This window comes from Heterocephalus glaber, unplaced genomic scaffold (assembly GCF_053883595.1).
Source record: "Heterocephalus glaber isolate CG9 unplaced genomic scaffold, H.glaber_assembly_v1.0 deba00001831, whole genome shotgun sequence".
In the NCBI taxonomy this organism is placed as follows: Eukaryota; Metazoa; Chordata; class Mammalia; order Rodentia; family Bathyergidae; genus Heterocephalus; species Heterocephalus glaber.
In genome coordinates, this window is record NW_028258491.1 from 948,132 (window position 1) to 973,973 (window position 25,842).

Consider the following 25,842-nt stretch of genomic DNA (forward strand, 5'->3'; position numbering starts at 1 on the left):
TTTAGGACTGGTTAGTATTCCACCAAGTGTATACGGCACATTTTCTTAGGCCTTTTCTGAAGAGTGAGCCCATGTGACCTCCATATCTTCAGCTACGTAAGCAATGCTGCAAAGAAGAAGAGAATGCAGACATTATTTCACTAGATGGGTCCCAGTTCCTGGGATTCATACCCAGGGATGGGATTCCTCTTTCAGGAGGTAACTCTGATTTTATTGTTTCGAGGCACATTGTTGTGCTAATGTGAAAACCCCAAAATGGGGCCTGGGGTTGATTTTACTCTGCACCTTGCCCACACTGTCATCTTTCATCTTTTTGGCAATAGCCATCTTAACTAATATGAAGTGCTTTCTCCTTGTAGTTTTAATTTCATTTCCTGATGACTGATGGGAATGAGACTTTTCTCCAAAAAGAAAAAAAAAACTTTGTCTGAAAATATATGCATTTAACCACATAGGACAAAGGGTGCAAGCAAGATAGGTCTCACATGGGAAGGGATCCAGAGGTGCAGGGTGGGGGTGGGAGAAGATGGAAAGGGGGATGGAAGAAGGAAATGAGCTGTGTTATGTGCATGCTCCACACAAAGAATCTGAATATTATGTACTGCAAATATGTTCTAAGAAAGAAATCATGTCTTGCAGAGGACTGTAATATTGATTATGCCCAAAGAAATCTGTAGAGTTAACACAACAACTGGTATTTATTGAAGTGAGTCTAGCTGAAGCCTACATGCTGAGATCAGAGTAACTTGCACCCAAATTCTGTTCCCACAATGAAAACCTTCAGACTAGAAGGACAATGGTCCAATTACAATCATATATTTTTTCTGTTCTATTCCTAATTTGAGAATGCTTTGTCTTATCCTTTATGAGCCTTGTTTACATTAATTTCCATAGAAATCACATGTTGCCTTTACCCCAATTGATTGCTAATAAAAGTCAGTGCCTGGGACTGGCCAGACCCTTTGTCTGTTGCACCAGCATTTGTCATCCTGGCACCCTGCTTTCTCTCTTTTAGTTCTGTCTCCTAGTGCATTCTTTTTATCATGCCTGCATTACCCACTGAGCAGGTGGATACTGTAACCTGACTACAGAGGTCTCCAGCAATGTCTGTGTAGTTCACTGACTAATTTGGTTGTTTAAAAATACAAATAGGTAAAATTTTACATACAATTTTACATGAAAATGAAAGTACATCTGAGATACACAAAAAGGACCCTTGTGGGGCAAGTAGAAAGGGGAAAGGGACCCTGTGCCCCACACCAAGTTGGCCTTGTCTGCATGGTGAGGTGGGCAAGTGGTGGAGGTCTCTAGAGGGGATGCTGAGTAATGATTTAAGTGATAACAAGAATTCACAGGAAAAAAATGCATTCTTCAAAGTGTAAGAATTAAAGCAAGAATGGAACTTTGGGCTGGGGATTTAGCTCAGTGGTTTCAGTGCCTGCTGCACAAGTGCAAGGACTGGAGTTCGATCCCTGGTACCAAAAGGAAAAAAAAAAAAAAACAGAATGGGTTGGTCATACACATCAACGCAATGACAAAAATTAAAAAATGTTGGCAACGCAAGAACTGATAAGTATGGAAACTCTCATTCACTGCTGGTGGGAAGGCAAAATAATATGTCACATGAGGAAAAAAATGGCAATTTCTTTACAAAGTGGAATGCAGTCTTCATAGTGCTTCTGTGTATGGATTCTGCAGATCTGGAGCCCTGAGTTTATTTCTGGGTCCTTCATTTGCAAGCATGATTACTTCTGGAACTGAGCTTGTAAACCAAAGCACCTGTACATCAAAGCAAATTTCCCAATAAGAAATAGTGAAAACTAAGATGATTCATTCCATGACCCAAAAATATTCATCTAAAATGATTAAAATACTATAATAAGATGGAATATAGAAAACAAAATATAAAGAAAAATAAAGAAATTAACTCCTAGTTACCTTTGAAAACCTTTCTGGCTATTGTGAGGGAAGAAAGAGAGAGAAGAATTATTAAGTAGGACAACTTTCATTATCACTAATGGAATCACTGCTATCTACTGACTCAGTGGAGTCTTTTTCTTTTGCTACAACTTTAATGAGGACCTGTCTAATGGCACTTCCTTTTGCCTCCTTTTGATAATTTGGCAGAATTGTGACATTGCATTGTTGTTAAGCAGATTCATTGCTTGCAATTACACAGCCTTATTTGGCTGGTGCTTTTCTACAAAATTTTGGACTGTTTTCCACATTTTCCACATCTTCACAAATCTCATTTGAAGTGACTGATTCTGTCCTTTTTCTCTCCTCCTCTGCAGACTCAATCTCCTCCATAACCAGTGGGTGTTGGAAGACCATCACCCCCAATCTGACAGAGGGTGGGGGGGAGGAGAGAGAGAGGCAGAGACAGAGAGAGGCAGAGACAGAGAGAGACAGACAAAGAGAGAAAGGGAGAAGAGTCATTTACTCAGTTGTGATCATATGACGTTTGTTGTCATATACTACTCATATTCCAGGACATCACTCATTTATTAGAAATGTTTCCTTGTCTTGGGAACACTCAACAAGTTACTCACAATGCAAGATTATATATATATATACACACACATATTCTAGAAAATACATGAGCCTTGAGGACGTTATTCAAAGACAGGGAGAAAAGAACAATATTGTGTGATTTCACTTGTATAAATAATCTAGTACAGCCAAATTCATAGAGATAGAAAGCAGCATGGTGGTTGGCAGAAGCTTGACAAAGGCAAGAAGGGAAGTGGGAAAATGGGATGGAGAGATAAAGAGAGTTCTGGAGAGCAGTTTCCAGTGTGAATGTCTATAGAACTGCTGAGCTCTATACTTAAAAGTTATGAGGATGGGAGATTTTATCTTAGGTGCATTGAAGTGTAATTTTAAAATTATTAAACATTAAAAATAAACTCAAAACACAATCCACACAATCCACACAATGGAAGAAAATATTGGCAAAACACTTCTGGCCAGTGACAAACTTAGAATACATGGACCCTCCTGTAACTCAACAACATCATTGAAAGCATCCAGTAAGAAATAGGCAAAGATCTAAGCATACAGTTTCTAAAGTACTTAAAATGATGCTTCACATGATTTGGCAACAGAGTGCAAATGAAGGCCAGAGTGAGGTAACAGTCCCACGCACAGGAAAAGATGGCATTAAAGTGGTAACAATAAGTGGTGGGGAAGATGTGGATAAATTAGGACATCCACCAATCTTCCCTCAACTTTGGGAAAGTGTGAAGTTCCTCACAAGATTAAGTGCAGAGCTAGCCCGTGACCTGTGAATGCTCTCTCAGGTGAACAATTCTACTCCCAAGAGAATTAGAAGCACAGGTCCACACCAAAATTTGTGAAAAATGTTCATATCAATTTGTTCATAGTAGACAAAAGTTTGAAAGAAACCAAATGTCTACCAATTCATGAATCAATGAACAACATATGCTATATAAAAGGCATGATCACAATTTACAATGACTGTTGAAAGTTTTTAAGATTGAGTATAATAAAAGACACATTGGTATTAAGCCACTTCCGAATCCTCCCCTTCAGTCCAGCACCCTAATCTCAGCCTGCTCCACTTACTGAAGCAGTTCTGGAAGTCCTCTTTGGAGAGTTCTCTGTGAGGTGTGATAAAAAATATGTGAGTGCTGCTGCCAAGCTCCATCCAACAGAATGGCAGCTCATAAAAACATGACACTGTGTCCTCACCCCTCTGAGTCATCAGATCTGACATCTTTTGACTTCAGCTCTTCCGCAAATTCAAAGTGATTGTGAAATGTGAATGTTTTGAAGCAATTTGAGATATCAAAGCAAATAGGAGAGCACAACTACACTCACTCACAAAAGGGGACTTCCAGAGCTACTTAAAAGTGACAGAATGGTGGCATAGGTGACTTGCAAGAGATGGGAAGACTCTGAGGGGCATTCATGCCAATGTAACCTTTACTGTGATAATCTCAAATTTGAACATTCTTTGTATACGTTGATCACTTTATATTATATTCTTTAACTATAAATCCAAGTGAAGTTCAGATGTAAGCTATAACATGGATTCACTTGAAAAATTATAGCAATTGAATAAAGTAAATCACAGAGACCTCATATTCTATGGTTCACTAATATCCAAATCCAGACAAGCAAAACTATGGAAGCAGTGGATTAATGGTGGCCTAGAGTTGGGCCGAGGAGACAAAAGTGGGAGGAGGATAGGGGAGAGACAGGAGTGGGCACAGGGCCTCCTTTCCAAGGTGATGAAATTGTCTCACATTCATGGTAGTTGTGATTGCAGGTACCTGTGAATACAAGGATAAACATGAAGTCTTACACATTGGGGTGATGCATTGTAGACTACATCCCTTCAAATAATGGCTCAAAATCAAATGCATTACAATTTTTGATTCAATGCACTGAAAAGTTAGTTTCCAGTTATACATCAAATTCACATAAGCTTTGTTCAGTGTGTTAAATACAAGTCCCAGGGGGGTGGAGGATTTAGCTCAGTTGTTCTGCCACCTACCTCACAAGTGCAAGTACCTGAGTTTGACCCCCAATACCAAAGAAAGAAAATACAAGTCCCAGGGATGACTATTTTCAGCTGAATTTTTCGACAATGCTTGGGTAAAGCAACCCCATGGCAGAGCCACAGAAATAGCACACATTAGTCTAAAAATGGGCCAATAAAAAAAAAGCAGGAGATTCACAACAACATGCCAAGAGAGACCCCACCACCCTGACAACACTGAGGCACAGAATCATAGCACACTGATGGTACCAGACCAGTGTTTTAGGGATTTACTAGAAGGTGAGTGAATCAACTCCAGAATCAGATGTGAACTTGAAATTCACAGAATCATGAGTGACATACAAAACACATTTGGATGATTTCTTCTTATTTAATATCTCACACATATAAACAACTTCTTTAAAAATCTAGTAGAAATTTAATTAGTCTCAATGATGTAGCCCAGAATGCTTGCCAATTATGGGCTGGAGAAAAAATGAGATCACCAGGTCCCAGGAGCTCATCAGAAGTGTGACACCCATGTGTTCTTGGTGAACACTCATGAGGCTCACAGGTATTGCAGAAGTAGGGCTGCATGCACAGTCCACACTGGGAGTCTCACTGAGAAGTGAGTTTGCATTTATTCACTGAAGAAGAAGCAGGAACGGGGGTTTCATCAAGTCTCTTAATATTGTGCAAAAGTAACATTCATGTTGGTGAGGTTAGACTCACTGCTTCACTGCTCAGGCAATATTTACAAGCTATTTTTGTGTATTTAGGTAAAAACTAAGAATTCATAAATTACTTGCAAGAACTTGTGAGGTACTATAAAATCTTAAGCAAATGTGAGTATTTCAGCCCCTGTGAGCTTATAGAATACATATACTATTTCATATTCTCGAGTTTATTTCAGACAATTAGTTCTTCAAATGCTCTCCAAGGACCTGTACTTCATAGATAGCCCAGGTTACATGGAAAAATCATAGTGATCGGAAATCACTTTGAAACTGAGCATCAGGACAAGCAATTTGGAAAGGTTAACTAAGAGAGTTACAAGCACATGAAATCTATGAGGGCATTTCATGCAAATCAAATGACATAAGCAAATATAGTCCTTAAATTAGTAACAAAAGTGGAGATGAATAGTAAGGACATCATTATGTGTAAATTTGGATAACAGCTGAATTCTATAAGATTTAAAATAAAATACTGATTTTAGTTATATTATTATATTTATCCCATTAATAATAATTTATGAGGAATTAGCAACCACCACTATGCTGCTGCCATTCTAGTGTTGTGAGTGACATAATTTCAAAATACACTGAGGAAAAGAGGAGTAGGAATCCCTGGATTTCCCTCTGTGGGGCACCAAGATGCATGGTGAGGAATGGAAGGGAGAGATGAATTAACACAGGGAAAATGGAGGATTTGCTTGTACTGAGGGGAAGGCACAGTCATCAGCAGAGATGGAGGGGACCAGGCCTCTACTGACCCCTCTCTGTGATTTTTGTGAAATGAATGAAAACTAGAAACAACTGTTTTTGTATCAGTAACTTACATTGTATCAGTTCTCTCAACATTGTCGGCTGGTTCCATTAAGAGAGTAACATTCTCTGCCAACAGGATTTTCTCTTTAGTAGAGAAATAAGGCTGAAGGAAGCAATCACATGGAATTAAAAAGATTACAAAACAATCTTGGAAAATATTTTTGTGATATACTGAAAAGCCACATGAATGTACAACTGTAAATTAATCATTTTTCTTATGCATGGAAAGGCAGAAAAATAGTAAATCTTTGTAATGCCAAAGTAATTATCTATAAAATATTTAGTAATAAAACTGCTAACATTTTCAATATTATAATTTCTCAGTGCTACTTTTAGCAATGAAAATAATGTCAAGATTATATCTTTCTATGTTACTAATTTTAGTACTGAAAAGATCATCTCCAAACAAATTGTTTATACTTTGAAGGCTTCAAAACAAGTACAGGTTTGACCAGGGATGTAGATTAGTGGCACAGCACCTGCCTAGCAAGCATGAGGCACTGAGTTCAGTTCCTGGTACAAAATAAAGCACAGGTAAATAAAGTAAATTTAAAACAATGATTTTAGAATAAGGAGATTTTCACAAAAGCTCTGAGACCAAGTAGAGGGCAGTTTGGAGAGAGTGCTGGGACCTCATCAAATGTTAGAATCCATTCCTAACAGAAGGTTGCATTTTGGAGGATAAGTTGAGGCTGATTTTGATTTGTTTTGTTTTAAGATAAAACAGGTGACAGGGAAGTACAAGATGAGGACAGGATGAAAACTGCCATTAGGAAAACAGAATTTTTACACCCAAATAAAATAACGTTTTGCATAGATGATGGTGCAGAGGAGGAAAGAAAGTGCTCACACACATGTCTAGAAGAGCTCCTGAAGTGAGAGAATGGTTCAGGTTGACTGGCCTGATGTCCTTTAGATCAAAGTCATTGTAAAAGGAGCCTCACATTCATGCCTTAGATCTGTTAGGGCAGAGTTGAGGAGAGCATCAGCCACAGAAGGACCACATCACAGTCATTCTCCAGCCCAGGACCTAGAGAACGAGAGATGGATTTCCTGCACCTGGGGTTGTTACAGAAGCTCCCATACAGTAGGTCTGGGATTGCCATGCAAAACTGAATCAAATGGTGTCCTGGGAGAATTAGAAAAGTCATTTTAAATGTACCAAAAAATGACAGATTTCTGGGGCTTTATTTCATTTTAACTACTATATATTTTTGTTTACTGAGTTTATTGGCACAAATTATGTATACATTATGATCACATTCATCTTGGGGAATCTGTACCTGTACAAGACATATCTTAGTTCTACTTTTCTCCCAATCCTCTGCCCTTCCTTCATCCCCTCTACCCCTCACTATTTACAGAAGCTGTTTCCATTTTGTTCTTCTTTTCTCATTTTTCCTTTCTTTCCTTTCCTCTGCCCTACCCCTAGTACTCCTTCCCCTTTGAATCTTTTCTTTCATTTCACAATATCAATAATACATTTTAGTCTTCATTTACACTTTGTTTCTCACACTAGAAACAATGTGGTATTTACACCTGAGTGTCCTATTTATTTCACTTAAGCGTATGGTCTTCAGGTGCATCCATTTAGCTATAAATGATGCCAGTTTATCTTGCTTTATATTGATCTCTTATTTCATTCTATAAATCTTAAGATGAACAGTATATCAGAAGTTTGGGGGAAGAAAACTGAAATAGAAATACACACATTCACTGGGTTTCAAAATGATTTCTTGTATGCATTTTTTCTATCCTGAGTTCCTGATTAGAGCCCACATTGTAGGTCTAATGGCTGCTCTGCATTCTGCTTGTAGCATCCACTGCTGTTTAACCTCTGGCTCTGCAGAGACCACAGCAGGTGGGCAGACATGGAAAACCTCACCATCTTCCCAGAATTCCTCCTCATGGATGTCACAAGCTCCCGGGAGCTCCGGGTTCTGCAAGGTGTGCTGTTGTTAGGGATTTATCTGGGAGCACTAACAGGGAGTCTTGTGACTATCACTATCATTGTGGCAGACACACATCTGTACTCTCCCATGAACATTTTTATAAGCAATGTGGACCTCGTAGACCTTGGCAGTATCTCAGTTATTGTTCCCAGAGCCATGATGAATTCCATGATGGGCAGAAAGACCATATTACTGACAGAGTGTGCTGCACAGATTTTCCTGTTCATACTGTGTGTAGCTGTGGAGATTGCCCTCCTTGTGGTCATGTCCTATGACCACTATGTGGCCATTTGCCACCCTCTGCACTATGGGCTTATCATCAGCCTGAGTCTGTGCTCCTAGGCTGCAGCTGGCTCCTGGGCCTCTAGTCTGGTCTACTCTGCTATCCACACAGGTGCTCTGTTCAGGCTTCCCTTCACCAAAATCAATGCAATCCAGCAATATTTCTGTGATATTCCTCAAATTCTGAGGATTTCATCTTCAGATGTTCAGTTTTGTGAATTTGTACTATTTGCTGTGTTTGCCTTGTCTCAGTGTATTTGGCCTTAATGTTTGTGTCATATGTTAGTATATTTTCAACTGTTCTTAAGATGCATTCAAGGGAAGGCCAGAACAAGGCCCTGTTCACCTGTACACTGCATCTGGCCTCCTATTGTTTCTCATTTCTGGGTTGGTGGTTTTCTTGGGTCCCATTGCACAGAAATCATCCCTTAAGATTCTGCTGACTGTCATGTTCTACAGCATGGTGTCCACATTCATGAACCCCGTCATCTACTGTCTAAACAATGGGGAGATAAGTGCTGGTCTGTGAAGAATGTTCAGTAGATAATATGAGTTCCTAGGCAAGGGTTTTTTTTTTTTTACTAAAACAAATATCTCAAGTATCATTTAAAGTTGTTTAATTCATATTTGATATATATTCATAAATTAGGATCTACACCTGTGGATTATCTCTTTCTAGTTGTCTGTATATTTGTGTTGTCTCTACTTGTTGTGATTGAGTACAAGTCTATGTCTCAAATATCTTGTGCAGTTCTTGTGTGTCTTATACATATAATGTGAAATACCACACATCTCTTTTACTTTGTTAAAATGTTTTGAAAATATTTGAGATCTTTTTGAGAAAAAAATAGTCTGATATCATGAAGAGTAAGGCATAAGTTATGTGTTCCAACTTAACAGATACCTGTTATGTTGACAGAACCTCAGGTGCTGGATCTGATCAACCTGGAGAAGTGCACTGAGTGGTCCTGTGAGAAGACACTGCTGTCTGTACTGTCCTCTTTGCACTTGCTCTTCCACTCAGGCTGGGATAAGTGACAAGGAGATTAGACTGATGGACAACTGAGGCCTGAGGACACAATGGGATGATCAACACTGACACCCTTACAGGTCCCTTTGCTGGATCTGCTAAAACCATTTTGATTCGCTCATTGAAAATTAGTACACAAAATAACTGGAATTAAAGTCTGTAAATAGAGAGGGGTAAAATTCTCAAATTTTTAATCTTGGAAAGCTTGCTTTCTCCTTGTGCTCTGAATGAATAGGTGAACCTCATGCTTTGTTTACTGAAAGTTATTCATAAAGAAAAATAGTTATCAGATTGTAACATGGAGCCAGATGAAAATATTATTGCTCCTGGGATTTACCTGGGGAGTGACAGGTAATGCTTGCATGTGTGGTACATTTTTCTCACCAAATAGTGCATACAAATACATTGTTTGAAAATGGAAACAGTTTTATTTTTCTGACACCCAAGAGCTGATCCTGCAACCTAGTGGTTAAAAGAAGTACAGTATTGGAAATTTTGTGTCTCAAAACTGAATCACAAATTTACCTAGATTTTTGTCCAGATGCACTATCTGAGAAAACCTTATCACTGAAGCACTGGTGCTCATTTATCCCCAGTCCAGCACTGGAACAGCAGGTGCATCAGGCTTCCTGTGTCTCCATGCTTTTTGTTCCTCACAGAAGCAAGTGGTGTTTGGCACCATGGACCTCCTGTCATCCAGAGCTCATGCCCTGGTTAAGATCTTGACATGACTCACCCTCCTCTGATGCCTGAGATGCCTCAACTTCAATGTTGCATCTCTGAGGAAAGGATGGGGAAGGGATCTGCTCTTCAGCTTTATTTAGGTAAAGGTGACAATTATGTATTTATATAAGGTGCAAATCTGATTTGATTTCTGTATCTGTCATCAAATATTTCCTCCAACCAAGCTTACTAACATATCCAGATTTCTTTTTAAAATATGTTACCTGCATCACCTGCATAGCTGCTTTCAAGGAAAAAAAATTCCTTTCAAATTCATATTTAAATGACACTGCTGGGAAGGTAGGATATCAAGAATTCTGAATGTTTGAATTTGAATTTCTTGGGCCCTATTTTTGTCTTTATTAGATTTATGTAGATTTTTCTGTCCAGATTTATTTTTTCCAAGATATGTGAATGAATAAGGAGATTGATTTCTACTTTCCACACTCAATTTATAACTTACTCTAGTTCTTTGTTTTGACTCTCTACCTAGAACATATGATTTTTATTAATGGATTTATAAAATTCTACATCAGTATTTTTTAGCATTTTCAATGAATATAGTATTATGAGTTAGACTTTTTCAATTATAATACCCAAGTCCTTTACACTAAGAAATTTTTGTTTCTAAATTTTTTGTTTGAGATAATTTTATGTATGTATTTATTTACACATAATAATTATACACATATAAAAGATGCATTGTCATTCCTCAAGGTTTTCAACGTGGAATTTTTTGGGAGGGTCAGTTAATACTTAACTTTCATGATATCTGTTATGTTTGAAGAGTTAGCAATGCTCTTATTTAACTTTCATGATACTTGTTACATTTGAAGAGTTGGGAGTTGAAGAGTCTCCTAGGAATGTTTTCACATGGTGTGAACACATGCTCTAAATAGGTGGCAGAGCAGGGTGAGCTCACAGTTAATGAAGCTAACAAAAGATCCTTGTTAGAAATTACACCAAGCATATAAAAATATTTCTCTGAATGCATAGATTTAGACTTTCAACTTACCTCCCGGCATCTGTGCAGTCTCATCCCACTGCCAGTCTCTGACACAGAGGCTCTGAGGCAGGAGTGAGGCTGGGGTGGGGCACTGCCAGGGACCAGTCTTTCACCTGGGACCTAAGGCCTCTCTCCATCTGTGCTGAGCATTTGGGACACCTGGGGACCCCTCTGCAGGCCACCTCCCAGCAAGGGGCCTCCACTGCTCTTCAGCTACTAATGAATCTAAGTGGTTCAAAGAGTGGAACTTCAGTAATTTAGTCATGAGTTAATACTGAATTTATTTCTTCCACGATAGAACCACATTTAATTGTATTAGTGAATTGTGACTTTTTCAAAGTGAAGGGAAAAAAAGGTCAGTACATCTAGATAAAGTAGTTTCTGATTGGATGGAACACAAGAGAGTGGTCTTCTTCAAAGCACTTGAGGGGGTGACAATCAACCATTATCCTGCGATGCAGACACCTGGAGAGGGTGAGGGAGTACCAGCAGGAACCGATGGGACCCAAGTCACTGACTCAAGAAAATTGGCCCAGAAGAATACCCCAGCCTCATGGTGGCACTTGGGCAGAACAACAGTCTCCTCCGTGACATCTTCTGCATGTTCCCACTAACTGCAGTGTACCAATAAAATTAACAGGAAGTTCAGTTTCTTTGGAAACTATAGGGACTGTGGAGAGAGGTTCTTTTTTTTAAATTTTCAAATTAATTTTATTGGTACATTTTATTTGTACATTTTAGGTATAAAATTCATTTACATTTATCATTGGGTGTTTGTGCCTGTACATAATGTATCTTGGTTATTTTTCCCCCATTACCTGTGCTCCCTTCACCCCCTCCACCATTCCCTATTTACATAGATTTCATTTCTATTTTTTTTCTTTTCTCATAGTTTTTCCTTTCCCTCTTTTCCTTTCCACTTCCCCTCCCTTCACTCCTTCATCTTTGGACCTGGAGAGAGCTTGTTAAGACTGCAGGACTGATCCTCCTCTGCTGGCTTCAACCCCACTCTCCTGGGCACCTGTCTGGGCTCCTAGCTCAAAGACTAAGCTATTGGTTTCAACAAGACACTGGCTTCTCTGGTAACATGAGTGACACTGAGGAAAGGGAAAAGAATCCTCACGTGCATATTTGAAAAAAAAAATCCTGATGTCAAGCTTAAGAGTTTTACCCAGTGTTTGTTCCTGCCTTTGTTTAGTTCCAGTAGACTCCCAACTTGCTTTGCTGAGCGGATTGGTGGTGGAAGTTGGAGGAGTCCCTAAGATCAAAAATTGGTTTAAAAAAGCAACAGATTTTAGAGTTGTGTAGAAATCCTAATAATTTCAAAATAACCTTTATCCTTGTTACAAAAATAAAGATGCTAACTCCTTTAGCTCAGTTTCCCACAATAACCTTTAAAACAGCAACAGATTCAGGCTCAAAAACTGCTTTTCACTTGTAGTGGAAGATGAGTGGGGAATGGGATGGCAGTGTCTGTGCTCTTCTCTGATGGTGCAGTTAACACATCAGTGACAGGAATGGCCTCAGAAGGGACAGCAGAGGCTCTGTGGAAAGCGGCAGAGAGCCTGCTAGTAATGGTGACAGGAGACAATGCAGAGCTGATTGTGGGGACAGAAGCAGGCTGAGGGGGCGCAAAGGGAAGTGGGCGAGGGGAAGCTCTTTTGGTTAATAGCCCACTTACAATGAGGTAACTGTATTTTTAAATACTTTAACCTGAGTAACATTTATAAATACATTATAGGAAACCTCACAGCCAGAATCACACCCACATCCCTTTGGCCAATGCCTGTGCTTTCCCCAACCTTCCTGTTTGTAGGTTCACAATTCTGGGAGAGTCCTGAGCCTGTGACAGGGAGACAGCATCCATGCAGACACTTTCTTCCCTCCTGCACAGACAGTGCACTGGCTGGAGAAGCTCCCCTCAGCACTCCAGACCACTTCCCAGCTGTTCAGCTTAGGTTTGTTGTGCACCAACAGGCTTGGAAGCATAGCACCACTCCTGGAGTGAGGTTAGGGCTTCCTACCTTGGCAGAGCAGTCAGTGTTAATGACATGCACTTTCACAATACTCAGTGACTGAAGTCCCAGCTGCTAATGTTAGTACATGAGCTTGGAAGCTCTCATTGTAGCAAGGCCTTCCAGTCAGGGTGGTGGCAGCATTTCTTAATAGAAAATTATTTTCACTTATCATTAGAACCAGTTCCAGATCCTGGAAATCCTGGAGTTGAGCACCATCATTGTCCTTTCTCAGCAGAGTATTAGGGAGTTTTCTCATCTTTTCCAGTTGGTCTGGGCTGACACCCAACTCACAGCAGCTCACTCTGAGCAGCTCTTGGTAAGTGAGCTCCTGTAGGTCCAGCTCAATTTCAATGAAATTGTTTTCTCACAGGGACAGGCTCTGAATCCTCACCTTAAGTACCAGCTCTTGCATATTAAATGGAAATGCTCCAGTGAAGAAAAATGGCTGGAAGGCTGGAAGGCTGGTGCCTGTACAGCAAATGTTCCATTTTGAGTCTGCAGAGGCATGGGTGGCTTGGACAGGACAGAAGAGAACAAGGAGTAGCTCTGACTCACTAGTGGCTGACAAACAGGCCTAGGTTTTGTGCATTCTGGTGTTCTGAGAGTGGCAGAAGGGATAGCCATTTTGCCATTCTGCACCAGTGCCAAAGAAATATGGCCCCTGGGAAAAGCCCCTGGCAGGGGGGCTCCCTGAGGGGCAGCAGCAGAGGAGAGCCATCAGCAGGAGGAGAGGCTGGAGGGATGGAGGGGCCTCTAGTCTGCCACCAGGCTGAATCTTCTGCTCCAGGGGAGTAGATGAAGGGGAAGGATAGCTTGGCCAAGAAGTTTGGAACAAAGGGCAGCTTGGACTCCTGCTGTGGGAGGTCATCCTCTTCCACTCCCATGATCTTCCTGATCTCTCTCTGAGATGTCAGCTGTACTGGTGCCTCCCCCTTGGTGCTCAGGATCTCTTGTAGGCTCCCAATTTTAGCAGGTATGAGCCACCTGACCATGGTTGCCTTTGCATGCCCAGTGTGAACAGGTCCTGCCATGGACCTCATTTTGGGAGTTGACATCCACCCTGCTCTCTACCAGCTTCTGCATCTCCCAGAAGTCCCCCAGGGTGGCGGCCTTGAGCAGCTGCTCCAGCTACTCCCTCTGCTCCAGGAGTGAGCACATCTTTCCCCAGCCTAGGCCAGGGCTGCCCCATCCCTGCATGGCCCTGTCAGTGCCACTGCCTTCTCAGCAGCCAGCTCCTTCTGACCATGGGCAGAGAGTGAGAGTGTGGGGCTCCAGCCCTGGTTGAGCCTGGCCCAGGGCCTTAGCTGCTACCAGCCCTCCGTCCACCACTCCAGTCTGCTTGCAGCCCAAAGGCCCGGGCCTCCTCCCTGGCTGTGCCCCTAAGGCCTTCAAAGTGGAATGTTGAAATGGGAGTAATTATCAAATCTGCCATTCATTCTACTTAAAGTTTTTAAGGATGAATGTTTAAAGTCTACTTTTGTTCAACTATTGAAAATACATCATGCATTACTACAACTGGATATTCACCATTCCGTGCAATAGGGCGCCAAAGCCTAATCTTTCTGTGTGGTTGAAATTTTGTACAGTTTGATCCTTATTGTGATTTCTCACTGAACCCCTTCTGCCAGAATCTGGTAACCATCATTTTATTCTCTAGGTGTATGAATTCAACTTTGTGAGATTCCACACGTAAGTGATTATACCTGGCATGTTTCACATAGCATGAGGCCCTCAGGGTTCAGCCATGTTGGTGCAAATGCCAGGACTTCCCTGATTTTAAGACTGTATAGTTCCATTCCATCAGTTGTGAGACCTGAGTAACTCCATTTTAAAATTTGGCCCCACCTTAGAGTAATGTGGCCTGGACATAAATTCTAGTTCCAAGAAAAACCATAAGATGTACTTTGGCCACCTGCCTGTGATAATGTTCAGCAGTCCCCTAACAACTAGCCTAGTGACAGCTAATCAGTAGCTGCCTCAATGTCCCAGATGCTCTTCTCGATGGCCTGCAACAGCTAATCAGTAGTTACCCCAATACCCCGGTATCCCAGATGTTCTTTTCGATGACTTGAGAAGCTGTTTGCAGTTCAGTGTGCAAGGCCCAACCAATTAGGTTTAAACTTTCAAAACTTGCTAAATGCTAGCCAATTGTGTGATTTGCGTGTGATTTGAAACCCCATGCCCTTTTGAAACCCCGTGCCTTGCTGTAACCTCTATAAAAACCCCTTGTGTTTTAGAGTCGGGGCTCTCAATCCTGACCCGCTGCATCCGTGTCAGATGAGAGTCCCTGCTCGGGCTTGAATAAATGACCCTCATGTGTTTGCATTGGAATCGGCTCCTTGGTGGTCTTTGGGGACCTCGCGATCTGGGCACAACGTAGTGTATGTGCTCAATTATCTCCCCTTTTCTGATGAGGGACACCTAGGTTGTTTCCATGTCAACAGAGGTGCAGTAAATAAGAGATGAGGATATTTCTCCAGTAGAATGTCAGTGTCTTGGATATGTACCAGGGATGGGATTGCTCTATGATACGTGCTTTGCCTTGTGTCTAGATGTCCCCCCAAAGCCTCATGCATCATAGATGGGGCTTTTTGGAGGTGCCTGAAATTAGAGTGTGTGAATATGGATTATAGGTGTGTGACAAGTGGATTTTGTTTTTTGGAGAGCTTTAATCATGAAAGATTGCTGAATTTTGTCAAATGATTTTCTCCATCTATTGAGATGATCTATAAATCAGTCCTTCATCCTGTCAGTCTGTTCTGTTACACACATTAATTTGCATGCATTCAACCAAATTTGCTTCCCAAGAGTAAACTCAAGTGGTAATGCTAAAACTTACTTTTAATATGCTGTTGAATTTGGTTTGTTTGTATTTTGTTGGGGATATTAGATGTATGTTCATGAGGAATACTGGCTGGCAATTTCTTTTCTTCTACTCCCTTTTTAAACTTTGGTATCAGGATACTGCAAGATATATGACTTGAATTTGAAAGAATTCCCTCTAGAAGCTGACCCAGCAAGCACAATGTAAGCACAGAAAGAATGCACCACCCCAGTGATAAACAAGTGACCAACATCAGCAGCACCAGGAAAAACAATGCTTATTGCAATCTGCAAGCAGAGTAGGTTTTACTCTGAAAGTGACTCTGAAAGCTTGGTAGACTAGCTTTGAAAAATAAATCTACTGCAGTGCCATCATATTAACAAGTGGCCTGATCAGAAGCCAATTTGAGAAGAGGCTTATTGGATAAGGCTGAGTTCCTATGGGAATCAGAGGTCACAGAACACATATTCCACCTCCTGAGTGGGATGCTGGACTGAGGCCTTCTGTGGGCCACAGGCTGTCATTGCTGAGGCTGCTCAGTGCACTTGCTCCCTGCCACTGAAAGCCAGGAGCTCAGGGGCTGGGCCTGTTCCCACTGCTGGCAGTACTCACCTGACTCTCAAGGCCTGCTGCAGTGGATTAGATACAACAGATGAGCCCCAGGCCAAGATCATCCAGCTGCTGAAAAGAGCCAAGTTGAGCATCATGAAAGATGAGCCAGAAGAAGCTGAGCTAATTTCCCATTACAGTCTTGCCTTGCTTATCGGGGCGATAACAAGAAGGCCATCCCTTACATTTACAATTTGATGGCCAACTAAGCATTTGTATCAGGTCAGCTTGAAAATGCAGAACAACTTTTTAAGCAACAATTAGTTACCTGCTTGGAGGGGGTATGAGGCAAGGAAACAATGCAATACCTGAACCTGGCCAGCATCTATGCTGCTCACAATAGATAAGAATTTGCTCTTGCTGGCTATGAATTCTGCATTTCAACTCTAGATGAAAAACTTGAAGGAGAAAAGGAGTTAGAAGAAGATGTTATGTCAGTGGAAGATAAAGCTAATTCCCACCTCCTCCTGGGCATGTGCCTGGATGCCTGTGCATAATACCTTCTGTTTTCCAAACAGCCATCACCAGCATAAAGGATATATAAAAAAGCTCCACAGATTTCTGAAGAAATACAAGGAGAAAGACTCCCATAGACAGTTGTACTGATAAGTGACCTGGCTACTACCTTCTGGCAAGACAGAGAAATCATCCTGAGCTGCACATTACTGTATCCAGTAATCTAGCTGCAATTTTGATACAGAGACAATGCACAAAAGAAATATACCAGGAAACACCGAAGCAAGCAGAGCTGAAAAGAAATGAGGTTTCTATGTAGCATGCTGTTGAGAAAAAGATGTCTGACTTACCTTTATCAAGATCTAAATCTATTTTTGTTGTAGGGAGAATAAGCTCTGCTAACCAACAGGAATAGTTATTTCAATATCTGTGGCACCCAAATCAATCATGTAAACCCTTTGTTCTTGATATTCAGGTTTCCTCCACATAGCCTTGGTGCAGGACAAGTTGTATACACTGCCACTTTTATTTTTAAAGGAAAAAAACTTTGACCCAAGTAATTGTGACTTCTAAGGCCTGATGTTAAGTGGTGGTTTCTGTTGTAACATGATTAGGTGGTGTTCACGCTAGTCTAATTACAGATTGAGATGGGCCAGTTTTCCTTTGGGTATGGCAATTATGCCTGGTTATCTCTACCGTAAGGTTTTGGTTCACTGATTTACTACCCTATCTTCTCTTTATCAATATCTGGCTGACCAAGCTACATATCTCATGGCTGAGGAGGATTATTGTGAGTTATTTCTATTACAAACTATTTCATGAAGCATGGTGTGGGATTTTATGCATAAAGGAGCATTGCCACCAGCATTCCACATGAAGTTTTAAAGTGAACATTGGGCACTTATGAATATAGTACCCACTTGATTATTAATAAAAGTGAACAGTGTTATAGGGAGTGGGGAAGGGGAGGTTATCAGGACCTCTGCCATGGGTCCTTGCCTATGAGCCATCACAGCATACAAATTCAAGGACAGACAGAAATGAGACTTAGAGTGAAGAGTCTTGGGTCCTGGTCAGTGCTCCTGATGGCAACAAAGACAAAATCCCCCAAGCATAACCAGTATTTATTGAATGCAATTGTGAGAAGGAATAGAGAGTTAGGGAGCTTTGAAGGCATCTAGTGAGTTACTGCTGAACACCTGGCTTGATGGCACCAGACAGGGCCATCAGGGAGTTGGTACTACTTATTTTGCTAGGATAGAAGAAACAAATACTGGCACCAGGCTCAACTAGCAAGCAACCCAGAAGGTCAATGGGAAGTGATAATTCAGGGAAAGGATTTTAACTGGGGTCACGCTAGCCTCAGCTGCATGTAACTCAGCAGAGCTCTGCCACTTCGTGGACCAGGATTTAGGCCTTGGTGTCAGCCATTAGCAAAGGAGCAATGCTAACCTAACTCTGCCTGCTGATGTGACCATTTGAGTCACACAGAGCTTCAGCCTGACTCCTGATATAAAACAGTATAGCTAAATTATGGAAGGCAAGAAGCAGGCACCACTCATAGCCCACTAGTACTGGGCAGGGATGTCTCTTACACCATGTGCCTGGTTTTTATGTGGTTATTGGAAATGGTGGTTGTTGGGAGAAATTATTCAACCTCTTGCTTTTCACTACTGAGCATTCAATATTCTTTGCAGCTGGTTCACAAGCAGTCCTCTTTAGAGATACACCTGGTCTATACTTAGACCTTCTCACTCAAATTAGGGTTTTACAAGTGTGGATTTAAAAATCAGTAATTCTAATGTGTGTTGCTGGTATAGTAGAACCACTGACCTGGATCCTAGTTAGTCCTGGATTTCTGATTTTGGAATCTAAGAATCCTCACCTACAAGTGAGGAATAAACAAGATTCTTTCTTAGCCATGGGGAAAGGAATCTGGTCATATGACTTTTAAATGAACAGACTACTATGTTGAAAGAGATTTATCACACTGCCTCAAAATATGTAAATACAAGAAACATAGATTGATGCTTACTTCAGGAGTCTTGCAGTTAGTCATTTTTCTAGCCATTTTTGGAGCGGGGGACAGTTTTTCTAGGAACTGCAAAGAAACACTGATATTGTTGATATGCCTGTGGGGGGGGGAGTGGAATTGGTAAACTGCTATTTTGAGTTCTTATGTATATACTGAAGAATCTTTTCATAATAAACTAGACACTCTATTACAATAAAAAAAACCTCACAGAACAAACACTTTGGTGTCTCTGGTGTCTTCTACCAGTGACATAGTAGGAAATCCTCACAAGAGCTGGTTGTGTAAAGGGGCGCTATTCACAGAATGCATGAGATGCTCAAGATGCAGAGACATCAGGTTGTGCAGGATTCAGTGTTGGCAGCAGCAGAGCTTTCTGTAGTGAGGATCTAGGCCTGTTATACAGGGTTCTCTGAGGGGCTGGGACATGGTGCTGGGCTGATGTTCTCACTCACATAAAGCCCTGTACCAGCAGGGGCTGTCTTTCCTCCCTCAATGCCACCTTCCAGAACTGAACCTAGTGATCTGTTGAAGAGTTAGATGGAAATTTTTCCTCTTTGGTTAAGAGAAATTATATCAAACTACTCACTTTAGAAAATTTTGGGCTTTGAATCAGAGACATGCTTACATCTCCTTCATTCCTAAACATTCTCATTTCAACTGAACCTTCTCTATTCAGTGAAAACTTACTTTCCATTCCCCTCTCCCTTATTAGAGAGGAAATCATTGACCTGAAATTTATTTACATGAAACACTTCTGTTTAATAACTGATCTCATAGTTTATATAAATAAGAATATTTTTCATCAAATTATCTCCAAGTGGATTATGAACAATAAGGAGATCTCCCTAAGCAAAACATTAGGACACAGTTTAGTGCTCAAAAAAAAAAAAAAAAAAAGGAATTCAGGGAAATACATGTGACAGTTTCAGAAGTGCTGAAATTTGTATGTTTTGGGCAAAATCAGGAGTACTTTTCTGTGCTACTGTTGCTCTCTATCAATATTAATATTCATTACAGGATTTATTTTTAAAATATTTTACAAACATTTCCTCAAGGATCTTTCAAATTTGGAAAAATATATTACTATTTTAGATTTTAGATAACTCAGATTAAGGACATGAAGTGTCCCTAGGCAATTTTATTATTGAAGTTCTGTGCCAACATGAAAATTCAAATTTTAGTATAGAATTCTTACTCTAGCTTGTTTGGTTAAAAAAAAAGCTGTCTCTGAAACTATCAAGATATTGTGGAATAATATGGTCAACAAGTTGGTACTACACACAGCATAGAAGCAGTTGTCACCAACCTCTGCATGATGCCATGAACTACAGTATTTGCTATAAATTATCAAAGTCAATGAGCTAGCAATATCTTATAACATAGGGAAACTCTTTTACTGTACAGTCACTTTCCTTCAGGAAACCAAGCTCAACACTGTGTGCATCCTGTGTCTTGGTCTGTTTCATCCTCAGCATAAAAAATGCCAATGGAGATGAATTTACTTTTTCAGTGTATTTATTTATTACACAGTTCTGGATTTCAAGAGCATGGTATGGGCACTGGTGCTGGTGAGCAGCTGAGAGCAGCTTGCTCTATTGAAGCAAACTTTTGGTAAACAGATCACTCCTAAGGCAATTATGAATCACTTCTGAGGATTCTAAGCCAAAATTTATTTGCCTCTCTTACACCTTTCATTATCTCTCCTTCTCCTCACATTGGGGAACCTGTGTTAGGGAATGGACCGAAGAGAAGCCTCAGCATCATATTAAATAGGAGTGTTTTTACTGTAATGTACATAAATTATTTTTATAATGTTGGAAACTGAAAAATTCATTTAATCTCCAGTGACATACAAATAATATCTGAATTCTTCCTCTTTATTAAGTGTCACACACATAAACTACTTCTTAACAAACTCTATTGGAAATTTAATCAGCCTCAATGGTGTGGCGAAAGAATCCTGGCCAGTTAGAGCCTGCAGGACGCAGGTGCCCCTTGGAGCTGGGATCACCAGGTCCCCAGAGCCCAACGGGACTGCAACCCACATGCATCCTTGGTGAACACTCAGGAGGCTCACAGGTATTTCAGAAGCAGGGCTGCATGCACGGTCCACACTGGGTGTCTCACTGAGAAGAGAGTTTACATTTTAGTCATGGAAGAAAGAAGCAGGAGCAAGGATCTCATCAAGTCTCTTATTATTGAGCAAAAGCAACATTCATGTTAGGGTAGACTCGGTGCTTCATTGCTCAGGTAACTTAGTACATGTTAATTTCTACATGTCTAGGAACATTAGTGATGCATAAGTCATATATATAATATATATATATATATATATGTATATATACCTGTGAAATTCAGAGTTTAAAATCGTAAGGTAAGGTAACTATTTCAACTTCATCTAATGTATGTGTACTTATAGAATAGACAGACTGTATCAAATTCTGTTGTTTATTTTAGGTAATTACTTCTTCAAATGTTTTCTTAGGGGCTGTGTTTTGTATGTGGCCCAGGTCCAAAGGCAGAAATCATAGTGAAGGAAATTTACCCTGGAAGAGAGCATCAGTGCATACAAATTTAATATTTCCTTGAGCTAGATTTGAAAGGGTAACTGAGAAATCTATAAGCTAATAAAATTTATGAGAGCATTTCATGGAAATAAATCCATGTAAACAAACATAGTCTTTACATTAACAAAAAACGTTTGGATGTTAGAATAACCATTATTATGGTCAAATTTTCATAGTTTTTCAACTGATTTCATATTGTACAAAAATCATAATGCTAATCTTTGGATATATTATTATATTTCATGCATTTCACAATGTATGCAGAATTTGTGATTACACTCATTCTGTTGTCTACATTTTAAAATTGTGGGCCAAATAATTCTGAGGTATCACGGTGAACATAGACAACAGGGAATAATCCTTGGATTTCCTGTTCTGCTCATGATCAGGATTTGCTGTGCAGAATGGAAATGTAAGGTGAATTCAGTTCAGGGAAACTTGAGAATTTGTTTGCGCTGAGAAGGGGAGATGGAAAAGGGGAACCAGGTTTTGAATGATCTTGCCTGTTATTTCGATGTAGGAAATTAAAGTCACTGTAGTATGATTTGCAGCACTGATCTACACCATGTTAGCTGAATCTGGCAGCACTGGTTTTAAGACTGACATTCTGTGCTCAAAGGATTTTTACTTCACCAGAAAATAAGGCTAAGAGAAAAAACACATGTAATTCAAAGAATTGTCAGACAAAAAATTTCTCTAAGATATATTTGTAAAATATTGAAAAGCCATATGAATGTACCACTGTAAGTAAATCATTTCTTATGCAAATAAAAAGCAGAATTGTGAATGTTGTTGTAATGGCAAGGGAATTACCTATAAAGTACTAAAGTGCAGATGATACTATTTTCAATATTATAAACCCTCAATTCTATTTTTACCGATGAAAGTAAAATAATAGTGAGACTAGACACTCCAGTATAACTAATTTTAATACTGAAAAGACAATTTGTAAACAAATCATTTATGATTTGAATGATTCAGAACAAGCACAGGTAAATAAATTAAATTTAAATAATGATTTAAAAATAATGAGATTTTAGCAAAAGGCATGAAAGTAGGCAGAAAGGAAAACTGAGTAAAAAGTTGGCAACTAATTAAATATTACAATGTATTCCTAAGAGAAGGTTGCATTTAGGAAGATGACTTCAATAAGTTATTTCTTCCTTTTACCTTTATTTCTTCCTTTTGGTTTTTTATAAAATAGAAAGATGAGGCTGTACAACATGGGAACAACTTATACACTGCCAATGGAAAAACAGAGCTTTTATTTCCTACATGAAATAACATCTTGCATAGATGATGGTGCAAAGGGGGAAAGAAAGGGCTCACACACAGGTCTGGAAGAGCAACTGAAGTGAGAGAAAGGTGTGGTGTGACTGGCCTGCTGTCCTTTAGGGCAATGTCATTGTCAAAGGAAGCTCAGGGTCACACATTAGATCTGTTAGGGAAAACTGAGACCAACAGCCACAGAAGGGACCCATCACAGTCATTCTCCACCCCAGGACTTAGAAAATGAGGAGCAGATGTGGGATTCCCAAAACCTGCGGTTGTTACAGAAGCTCACATACGATAGGTCAGGGAAAACAAAGCAAAACTGAAGCAAATGGGAAAAACACTGGAGGTGTGCATTAGGACTATAAAACACTTACATATGCTGAATAAGAAAAAGATGGCTGGGACTTGATTGCACTTGAAATACATTACTGCTTAATTCTCTCATCTTGTGAAAGTAGATACTAATAGGATATTTATCAGAAGATTGGAAAAGGAAATAGAAGTAGAAATATCCACATTTACTGGATTTCAAGATACTTTACTATAGCCATCACTCTATTCTGAGTTCCTGATTAGAAGTCACACTGTAGGTCCAATGGGTACTCTGCATTTTGCTGTAGCATCGTCACTTCAGTTTAACCTCTGACTCTGTAGAGACCACAGCAGGTGGGCAGACATGGACAACCTCACCATCTTCACAGAATTCCTCCTCATGGATGTTGCAAGCTCCCGGGAGCTCCAGGTTCTGCAAGGTATGCTGTTCTTAGGGATTTATCTGGGAGCACTAACAGGGAATCTTGTGACTATCACTGTCATTGTTGCAGACACATGTCTGCACTCTCCCATGTACTTTTTTATAAGCAATGTGGCCCTCGTAGACCTTGGCAGCATTTCAGTTATTGTTCCCAAGGCCATAGTGAATTCTATGATGGGCAGTAAGATGATATCCCTGACAGAGTGTGCTGCACAGATTTTCCTGTTCATACTGTGTGTAGCTGTGGAATTTGCCCTCCTGGTGGTCATGTCCTATGACCGCTATGTGGCCATTTGCCACCCTCTGCACTATGGGCTCATCATTACCCCGAGTCTGTGCTCCCAGGTTGCAGCTGGCTCCTGGGCCTCTGGTCTGCTCTACTCTGCTATCCACACAGGTGCTCTGTTCAGGCTTCCCTTCACCAAGACCAATGAGATCCAGCAATATTTCTGTGATATTCCTCAAATTCTGAGGATTTCATCTTCAGATGTTCAGTTTTGTGAATTTGTACTACTTGCTGTAAGTGTTTGCCTTGTCTCAGTGTGTTTTGCCTTTATGTTTGTGTCATATGTTAATATATTTTCAACTGTTCTTAAGATGCATTCTGTGGAAGCCCGTAAGAAAGCCATATCCACCTGTACCCCACAGCTGGCAACTCTCCTTTTGTTTCTCATTTCTGGGTCAGTGGCTCTCTTGGGTCCCATTGAAAATAAACCAACCTGCAAGAATCTTCTGACTGCCATGTTCTACAGCATGGTGCCCCAATTCATAAACCCCATCATTTACTGTCTACGCAACAGGGAAATCAATGCTGCTCTGCAAAGAATGTTCAGTAGATAATCTAATTTCGCACTCAAGGATTTTCTTGACTAAAACAAAAATCTCAACTCTCATTTCAAGTTTCTCCATTCATATTCGATGCATATTCTTAAATTAGGATCTACCCCTGTGGATTATCTCTTTCTAGTTGTCTGTATATTTTTGTTCTCTGTACTTGTTGTGAATGAGTACAATCCGTGTCTCAAATATATTGTCCAGTTCTTGTGTTTCTTATACCTGTAACTTGAAATAATACACGTTTAGTTTAATTTGGTAAAATGTTTTGAAAACATTTGAGGTGATTTTGAGCTAAACATAGTCTGACACCATGAAGAAGAGGGCATGGTTATGTGTTCCATCTTACCAGACACCTGTGCTGATAGGACACCCTCAGGGGCTGGATCTGACCAACCTGGAGAAGCGTAGTGAGTGGCCCTGAGAGAAGACCCTGCTGGCTGCACTGAGCTTTCTGCACTCACTCTTCCACTCAGGCTGGGATAAGTGTCAAGGTCATTAGACAGGGGGAGAACTCAGGCCTAAAGATACGATGGGGTGATTAAGTTGATACCCTTGCCAGTCCCTTCTGCTGCATCTGTTAAAACCCTTTCCTCACTGATTGAAACACAAGACACAAAAAATATGATGTCCCCAAAGACTGTAACTTGGAAGTGTTTGGTTTCTCTCTGTAATCCAGATGAAAACATTCAGGCCATGCTCAATCAATTCAAACTTTGTTGCCATGAAGAGCATGAATTGGAGTGAAGCATGGAGAAAAATAGATAACTGATACTCGAATTTCCCTGGAGAGCAACAGATAAAGCTTGTACTATTTTGGTGCATTTTTCTCATCAAGCAGCATATACAAATTGATTCACCCAAAATGGGGTATAGATATTTTTCTGACTCTCAAGTCCTAAATCTGAATCTTGGTGGATAGAACACATACTAACAACAATTGTGTTTCTCATAACTGAATCCTAAATTCCCCTCCTTTTAATTTTGAAGCCCTAAGAAAAACTCAGCATCAAGTTGCTGGTGACCATTTAGCCCCAGTCCAGCAGTGGAACAATAGGCACATCTGGTTCCCTGTGTCTCCGTACTCATTGCTCCTTCCAGAAGCAAGTGGTGTTTGGCACCATAGACTTCTGGTTATCCAGAGCTCACATCCTGGTGAAGGTCTGGATGTGGCTCACCCTCCTCTGATGCCTTAGTTACCTCAACTTTCAATGTTTCATCCCTGAGGCTACATCTGTTCTCCAGATTTATCTAGGTAGAGGTGACATAGAAAATTGTGTAGTGTAAGGTGCAAATCTTGATTTGATTTCTGTGTTCATTGAAATATTTGCCTCAAACAAGATAATATGTCCATGGGTTTTTTCAAAATATATCTCTACCTGGGTCATCTGCATAACTGTTTTCAAAGAAATTACTCTCT

The 25,842-nt window shown here is 40.3% G+C and overlaps 2 protein-coding genes and 2 pseudogenes across 2 annotated transcripts; 3 read left to right on the forward strand and 1 right to left on the reverse strand.

Moving 5' to 3' along the window:
* Positions 1 to 7,928: 7,928 nt before the first annotated feature.
* On the forward strand, positions 7,929 to 8,351 carry LOC147820623 (olfactory receptor 14J1-like). Its single transcript, XM_087204015.1, has one exon. The coding sequence runs from the start codon at positions 7,929 to 7,931 to the stop codon at positions 8,349 to 8,351; it is 423 nt and encodes a 140-aa protein (XP_087060141.1).
* Positions 8,352 to 13,093: 4,742 nt separating this feature from the next.
* LOC101715741 (ankyrin repeat domain-containing protein 40 pseudogene) lies at positions 13,094 to 14,226 on the reverse strand (annotated as a pseudogene).
* Positions 14,227 to 16,472: 2,246 nt separating this feature from the next.
* LOC101715388 (tetratricopeptide repeat protein 19, mitochondrial pseudogene) lies at positions 16,473 to 17,372 on the forward strand (annotated as a pseudogene).
* Positions 17,373 to 23,510: 6,138 nt separating this feature from the next.
* Positions 23,511 to 25,610, forward strand: LOC147820624 (olfactory receptor 14J1-like). The gene is made up of 2 exons (XM_087204017.1): positions 23,511 to 23,933; positions 25,524 to 25,610. The coding sequence occupies exons 1-2, from the start codon at positions 23,511 to 23,513 to the stop codon at positions 25,608 to 25,610; spliced, it is 510 nt and encodes a 169-aa protein (XP_087060143.1).
* The last annotated feature ends 232 nt before the right edge of the window (positions 25,611 to 25,842 follow it).